Source organism: Pollachius pollachius (assembly GCF_949987615.1).
Source record: "Pollachius pollachius genome assembly, chromosome: 1".
NCBI classification, from domain to species: Eukaryota; Metazoa; Chordata; class Actinopteri; order Gadiformes; family Gadidae; genus Pollachius; species Pollachius pollachius.
Window position 1 is genome coordinate 47260256 of NC_136934.1, and position 8776 is coordinate 47269031.

The window sequence follows — 8776 nt, forward strand, 5'->3', positions numbered from 1 at the left end:
TGTATCTCAAGGTTCAGATGGCTGCATAGTTTTGAGGGAAAATGAAGGGCTCATCACCCCTCTCTGATGGCCAATATTGTACTGTTATAGCAGATATACTTGGTTATGGACTGCTTTAGTCTGTGAATGCACCTTCTTCGCTGCTGCGCTTCATTTAGTTATAAAGCCTACAGGTTTATTTTATTCTAAGCAACATAATTTCTCACATTAAAAAGACATACATTTAGACAGCATTGTCTCATCTTTTGGCAGGTATAGGCAATTTCAAGTCTACCATATTGGGCTATCTGGGCATGTACCCAGGGGCCTCTGAGCCTGAAAGGTCCCTCTGCGATGAGAAAAAAAAAACGCTCAAATTATAATATAAAACTTGACCTATTCTATGGCTCTTGATTACTATCCCGCCAGTTGGAAAAATTAAGAATGATCTGTATTTCATACAGTCCATTTCACAGCCACACCAGGGATCGGCTTCTCACGCATCAACAGTGAACTCCTCGGCTATAAGGAAAGCTCTCAAATTGTTTCGCTGTTACAATTTTATTAAAATGTTGATTAAAGATCAAATGAGAATTATTATTTAACAGAATGTTATCAATATATGAAAATATTGTCAGAACATACAAATCCAATAGATTTTGTGTGACAATATAAAATAGAATAAAAATTAAGGCCCTGAGTCATGCAAGGTATTTGCATATATACATAGATATAAATGTATTTTTTTCATTTCAATTTTGAGGGGAAAAGACAGCGAAAAAAAAGGGGAGAAAAATCTTAATTAGCCGTACAGATCTGGGCCCCCCAAAAATATGTTTCAATTTCAATTAAAGCAAAGTGTTCAATTCAATAAAAGTCTCAGACCTACTAAACACACCCTGCCACAGAAGCCACGTGTAAGTATTGCAAGTATTACAGTTGCAGCACAGTAAATATAAAAGTCAACACAAGCCTGTTCTTGTGGTTACCGCACACCCAAAAAATGAAGATGACAACTGAAATCATGGAGCAAATATAAATTGCGTTATGGATCCATGTTCGCAGCCTTACTGCTGGTTCTCAAACACCCATATATGCTTACTGCTGACTCAGAAGAGAAGTAGAACTAAATGTTGCCATAAAATGTGCTGTAGGTAAGGTAAAAGGTAAGGTATGTAGGTAAAATGGCATAGGCACCGTGGCTATATGTGAGGGAAATGCTGTGAATATATATCTCCGTTCTCCGTTCTGGTTGAAAATGCACCTGCCAGTTTTTGGCAACAATGATGTCATATTCCCTATCCTGACTGGTCAGTTTTCCTTTCCTTCATGATCAAAGAGGTTCTGCAGGAGCTCGCTGGACAGCTCAGTGATGTGCTTCCACGCCTCTTGGATGTGGCGCAGCTCGGTGGTCTCCCCGCAGACGACGAAGCGCAGAACGAAACGTCCGCGGAGCATGCAGGGCACCAGGTGGATCTTCCCCATCCTGGTGATTTGTTTCAGCAAGGCTTTGTTCAGCTCATCCGAACCCTGGGGGAAACGCATAGCCATAGAGAAGGTTGAATTAGAGACAACGGATGGTACACTTTGGAAGAATGAACAAGCATGATACCATCTGGATACAATCAACAGGAGTAGTTTGTATTGATTTATTGATTAAGTAGACAAATCTTCAAGTGCAGAGTAAGTATATGTTTATTTTAGAAACAATAGTTGCCTTTATGTCATTTGTTCTGGAAGTTATGGCCAGTTAGCCGCTGTTTTATAGTATATTATGTCTTGCATAATGTGCATATTTTAATGCATCTTGAATGCATCTTTTACCTTCAGCCTGAAGCAAACTAGTCCCATGACTACTTCAGCACAGATCTCAAAGTTGTTGTTGTCTATCACCAGAATCTTAAATGCTTTGGCCAATTCCACATGCTGCAAACAGAAGACATTGTGTATCTCAGATCATATTCAACAATGTATAATATCGCCCAACAACCATCACAGACTTTGGTTAATACAAAAGAAGATTAAAAGATTAAGACATGTATATGTATCTTATCTGCAATAGGCAGATTTAATATAATTCCTCAAATGAAAAGTAGAAAAATAAGTATTATGGCAGTAGGTATTTTTACATGTATCCACTAGATGGTAGCCTTGTGTCATTAAATCTTGTACCAATATATACCATACTCATAATATACACAGCAATATTTCTATACTTCAGTCTGTGTACCTTACGGATGAAGGCCTGGAGACCGCTGACCCCATACATGCGGAACACAAACCACAACTTCAGTGAGCGGAACCTCCTGCCCATAGGAATGCCCCAATGCTGGGAGTCAGAGGAGAGGTGAGGTGAGAGAGATGTGGAGAAGAGGTGCAGAGAAGACAAAAGAGTAAAAATCTGATATTTAGCATGTATCTATTTATGATTTCATAATTATATTTTTGAAAATGAACTACAGCACAGACTATCTTACCATATAATCTTTAACCAGACCTATTGTGGGAAATCAATTTTGAGTTAGATATTGTAATGGACAGGGACGTTTTGCGGTTTAGATAACACATCAATCATTTATATAACACATTTCTGTTCCGTACCTTGGTTCTTTTCATAAAAAGGGAACAATGCTTTCAAACATGGTAGACCAGCAGGATACCACATGGGTCTAGATAATAAATCTGGATCAACGAAGTTGGGCTCCAAATAAATCACATTCAACACAACAAATGTCGGACACTAACACATGTGTAGTTTATTAATTAAATAAATGAACACTGAAATACATGGTTTGTTGGCCGCTAATGGAATAAGGCCATAGCCTGTGTGCCTCAGCTTGCTTATAGCTAAGCCAATAACTCAGATCTTGAACCCTTTAACACCCACATCAAACTCCGGACTGCACTGGATTAAGATTAAGCCACTATATTCAACAGTGGTCCTATTCAGCATTAACTGTAGCTGACACTATAGTTGATCCTTTTTAGACCAACTCTTTTTAAGTAAAAAAGCTATTTTGTGGGTAGAGTAGGGCTGATGGATAGATGGTTGCACCTACCTGACCCTTGGTTTTCATGTTTCAGGTACTCTGGATCCATTTGGAAAGCTCTGGTTAGGTCTGCGCTTTTTTTTACCCTTAAACAACACAAATGCATGGCTTGTTGAATTGAAAACGGATTAAAAAAAGACATTCTCCATACTGAGAAAAAAATTATAATAATTATATCTGGGATTTTCTGCCAAAACCAGAAGTCCAATTGAACACGTGGTAAATTTCCATTTCATAATATTTATATATAACCCCAACTCTTCTTGACGTTGGGGCACGGGGTCCTATATGACGCTGAAGCAAAATAAATGCATAATTGGACACAAAATATAATGCTAATATAATGCCTGAATACCATAATTGACCAATCAGAATCTAGTCTTTAAAAAACACATTTGTTAAAATAGTTATGAGAATGTTTGCATTTCACATCAGACTGTGGATTGTCAATTCCCAATTTAAAATCTATTACGTTGTGCTACGATAAACCATGTGCTATTATTGGGTCACATGAATACATAAAAAGTCTGATAGTGTAACATAATTCACACATTCATACCAACAGGCTACATATGTCCTTGGCGACTAGAGAGGCTTCTTTCCCATCCTAGGGAGAGATCTTGAGCCTAGGGAGGCTTCCGGCCCATGCAAGAAGCCATTCATTCATGTACCAATTCTAGAGATACGAGCGGCCCAGGTGTTCGACAAACTCAGACGTTCAGGGCCACAAACAAAGTTGCAATATCAACACATAGCCACAAGAGAGCATTATAGAGACACATACGGGTATCCAGGAGGCGGGAGTTCAGCACCATGCTTAGCCAATCAGAGCACATAACTGAGTCCACACCTGCCCAGTATTAAACTCACAACACATAGCCCAGGGGGCCAGAATCAGATGCCCTACTAAGTGTATCTCCACGCGTGCATAATACAATTCCTCTCCTTTTGCTTCATAGAGACTAGACTAAACCTTTACCAAATAAAGTGAGTTAAAAGCGATCCTGATTCGAGTACCTTTTCCAAAGACCACTGCAATAATAGCAAATTACTTTAAACTGACACTGTATTGGATCAATAGTGGTATTTACTCTACCTGGATAATTCAGGTATTGTGGGCGGATTACTTACCACATGGCCGAGCAGTCAAGGCCGACTAAAAGAAATTTGGTGGGGTTGATGTTAAATGAATCTGCAAACTTAAAAATGAAAGAAGGAAATTTTATCAATGAATGTTCATTTCATAAAAAGGACTTGCCAGGATAACATTAATTATGTAAGCCTTTATATCTTAAATTGTTGATACAACTGTATTTGCTTTTCTTTCACAATTAATTAATTGAACATTAGACAAATAATTAAAAATAAGCTACTGAAAGGCGTCATTTGCCAAAAAGGACCTCAACCGGCTGCAATTTGGTCCTAAGCTCTCCCTCCTCACCAGCTATCGGAAAGACCTTATCCAAAGCTCTGACTCTGCCTCAGGAAATTGCTCCTGGTCTCATCTATTGCTTCATGAGCCTCTCTGTCTGTCTTGGAGGCGGGGAACCGGCAGCTGCAACGGCAGCCTCTAGAACATTGATGCTCTCTTTCTTGCTGTGGTTATTGGTTACTCATGCCCACTTGATGGTTGGACTTGTTAGTCAAACCATTTCAAACAGCAAATTTAAGCCGCCAGATGTTAAAATGCATGCGTCTGTATCTTTTCGCACATGAATAGCTTAGGGAAGGAAAACTGAAAACATTGAAACCGAATCAAACAGATAACAAATAGACATAATACAATTACAAAAATGTATAGTAGTAATACGACTTACTTCGACGCCATTCAACAAAGGCCTGAATTCTGGGCAAATAAATGCACATCCAGCATAGGCTGCGTCAATATGCATCCAGATATTCTCTGCATTACCTGGAACAGACGGGCAAAAACAATGATTAGAAGCAACTTAACTTGACTTGACTTGACTCAAACTAGAGCAGAAATATGACCTTTGATTATGAAAAGAGAGAAATAGGAAATATTGCTCCCATGGATAATTAACTGGAACACAACCGTTGCATTGCTTTGTGGCCAACTCACATATGGGCCCAAGCTCATCAATTTTATCAAATGCACAACAGGGAGTCGTGCCAAGGGTAGCGCAGAACTGAAAAACACAGAATGAAAGCAAAAAAACATCCCGCCCTTACTGAAAGCAACAATTATGATTTGTCATTATGCATTTTGGCTCGATGAATATCCAATCATTCCATATATGTGTGCTTTAGTCTGTGTGCACGTTTCCCTACGAAGAAGGGTATGAATCCAGCGGCCTTGTCCTCAGCCAGCATCTTCTCCAGGGTCTCTGCTCTGACAGAGAAGTTGTCATCTGTTGGGACCATTCTTATCACCACTCCGCCAATGATACTGGCTTTCTCCACTGAAAAGTGGGCCTGAGGAATAAGGCAAGGACATGAGATTCTATAGTTACTATAGCCTCCATCTTGGAACCCATAATATATTTATATGTATTATCCCGGGTGTTGCAAGTATTTCAAGCTGGCAACTACAGCACTGATCAAATCGTACTTCTTCGGAGGTGTAGGCTATCAGTTTGGAAATAATGTCAGCCTCTGATCGTTGAGGATCGGATTCTTGGACACATTTCACTGTTTTGAGGCGAGCAGAAAGCAACGCCATCAGAGTCGATTCACTAGCCGTACCCTAGAAGAATAAATAATTATAAATATTACAACATTGTTCAATTAAAAACAAAATTATAATCAGGATAGTTTATGGTACTTTTGGTTTGGTTTTCGGGTTTAACATTACAGTTGAGCCATCTGAACAATCATACATTTATTACTGTAAATGTATGAGTAAACAAACAGTAAAATATAAACGAGTAAGCTGCATGTGTTCAAACATAATAATCCAAATTATAATACATTATACTTATGTAACGCTTTTCTAAATACTCAAAGACAGATTACAGAGTGAACACAAAATAAAATAAACACCATAAATTGGTTTGCCCTGTAGGGGCCAGTGTATCTCTCTTACCTTAAAAATAAAGGAAATATATACTTTTAGAAAGAAGCTGTTGTGTCAAGACTGACCTGAATGACTCCTCCTCCCTGACCCTGTGCAAGGAAGTCTTCTGGAAGTTGGAGCATCTTGCCCAGCCAGTCTAACATCACTGTTTCCAACTCATTACATGCTGGATTCGCAGCCTTAACAAAATAAATGATAATATATAAATGAAATATATATTGCATGTAATCACTACTTCATACCCATAATACACCATCAAATTAAAACAATTGAATTGCAGTCATTGTACATAGCCGTTTTAATGAGACTGAGACTGAGTGTTTCGGCCTTACCCATGTGAAGCCAATGGTTCCTATGCCGCTACTGAGCAAGTCAGCCAAGATAGATGGGAAAGAAGTGGAACTCGGGTAATAGGCATGAAAGTGTGGGCTTAGCCAGTGGGTCACCTAGAATAACAATCGAGAAACAATTGGCAAGAAAACAAATGGTTGACTCATTGTCTGTGATTATTTCACACATTTTGCAAGCATAGGCCTACTCATTTTATTTGTATGCTGCTGATCTCTGATTTTAGTATGCCAATCCTGCAGTTACAGTTCAGTGACTCCAGTAACATATTTGGTCGAAACAGATATGAGGCTTAAAAAAACAGATTTGGGCTTAAATAATAAATTGGATCTCGTTGATCCCCACTCGCTTCCTGATCGACCCTCTACTACACACTCCAACACTTGTAGTTGACTCTTGTACAGACTCACGATGTAACTCTCTTGCCAATCAGAGGGGATCTTGCTGAGGACTTAATTAATCCCCAGAAGGATAATGAGGGGGAATAAATACATGTGTGAACTCACTCCGGGCATAATGACCCTGTCGACGTCCTTGAGGACGTCCTCGTAGCTCTCAGGCTCCAGCGGGGCCTCGGAGGGGATCATGGAGCGCAGGTACCCGGGCTCCACGTCTGGGTACACTCGCCTGTGCTCAATGTTCTCCTGGTAGTCCGCCACAAAGTCCACCATCTCCTTTCCCCGGCGACGAAACTCTGCTGCGTCCATGGTCAATCTGGAGTTAATAATAATAGGCCTACTGTGTTAAAAAAAGAAGAAGGCTGTTTTAGTTTTACACTCCCTGCTCTAGAGTAAATCCTCTGAAGGACACACAAGGTTCTGTCCAAACAACAATGTAGCACCTATAAAAAACTGCTTTGCCAGCATACCTTGTGTGAAACACAACCATCTATTAAACTCAAAGTTACACTCACTCCTCTCCTTGATCGATCCATCACTAAATACCCCTCTAAATATATTAGATACATGTGTGTCTGTGTGTCCTCCTGACTGCTGATGCATGGTAGTACTTACAAATTACAGGTGCAACCACCGCGGGTTCTGAGCCTGTCCTCTGATTCCTCTCAGATAGGCGGATAAATATATATGTAATATATATGATGAGGTGTTTAGTGGCAATTTCTTTAAGAGATGTTCCGTCTAGGGCAGATGAGACTTCTAAATGCAAAAAAGTACACAATAGGTGTTGACAATAACCTATTTTCGCCCTCGCAGAGTGAGTCCAGAATACAGTTAGACAGAGCTATTTAAACAGATCCAGATCCTCCCAACAAAGTGAATCATCATATGAGGTAATGTTTTCTTGACATGACTAGTTGCAGGTTAACTGGAAGTTTTGATGAATGGGTAAATAAAGCACTCAAAATCTGTTTATCATTTATAAAAATGTCTCTTAGTAGTCTCAGTTTATGTCGTTTTTGGCAGTAACAGGTGTTTTCTAACGCCATTCGGCGATGATGTCACGTTTGGAAGACGTGGCGGAAGGTAGCCTCAGCCTAGTACTACAACTGTGGCGTCAAGAAGCACAAATAACATGTATGATGGCCCACAGCTGTATAATTTCGAACCCGTCAGACGTGAGAGGGCGAATGAGGAATTGGTGAGAACTGATGGCGGTCAAAGCCAATTAAATGCATGGTCAGATGAGAATGAGTGGAGAGTTTCTATCATTTAGCAACGCAGAAACGAGCGCTGGAGGTAGTCAATGAACAGCAGTGCATACAATAACAAAACTTTTATTTATTTTTACTGTCAGTGAATAGCACCGAGTGAAAGTCACCGTTTTCTTTATATCTGATGACTGCGATTATGTCGTTCAAGTACCGGTAAACTTACTCAGAAGATCTAGAAATAGAAGGCATAATGCTAGCTATGGGCTAATTTGCCAGTCCCACCTCCCCCCCAGATAATCCCTAATTAAATCTTACCCCCGACGTTGTAATCAGATTTCCGATTAATTATCCCACGTTTTGATGGTAGCCTACTAGCTCCAGTAACAACATCTTTGCCTAGTGTTTATTTCTAGGCCAATTGTTGCGCAATACCGATATACATTTTGCAGTAGGCCTATAACATTGCAATATTTCATGGAAGCAAGCCAAGACAATGAGTATTTGGCCTACATGACAACACACACATGCACACACTTAACATTTTTTGATAATCCGATATGCTATATCAGGGCTGCCAAGTTTCAGAAAATTCTAAGAGTGAGACTTTAGTGTCGTGACGCGTTCGGCCGCCGCCGCCGGCGAAAAACATTTGGCCTTTAATATTGATTTGTCCTGTTTTATGTCGATTTATACCTTAAGACTGTTGTCCTCACCTCCATGCCAGCGACTCTGCCTGCACTGTGGCCTCCT

At 39.9% G+C, this 8776-nt stretch overlaps 1 protein-coding gene across 1 annotated transcript; it reads right to left on the bottom strand.

The window, feature by feature from the left end:
• Nucleotides 1-1290: 1290 nt before the first annotated feature.
• On the bottom strand, nt 1291-7121 carry LOC307082714 (aromatic-L-amino-acid decarboxylase-like; the record flags this gene model as incomplete). Its single annotated transcript, XM_079746364.1, has 13 exons — nt 1291-1509; nt 1804-1905; nt 2210-2308; nt 2457-2476; nt 3039-3115; nt 4161-4228; nt 4847-4941; nt 5113-5179; nt 5322-5465; nt 5602-5736; nt 6132-6245; nt 6399-6512; nt 6921-7121. 13 exons carry the CDS (start codon nt 7119-7121, stop codon nt 1291-1293), a joined length of 1455 nt encoding a protein of 484 aa, XP_079602490.1.
• Nucleotides 7122-8776: the final 1655 nt, after the last annotated feature.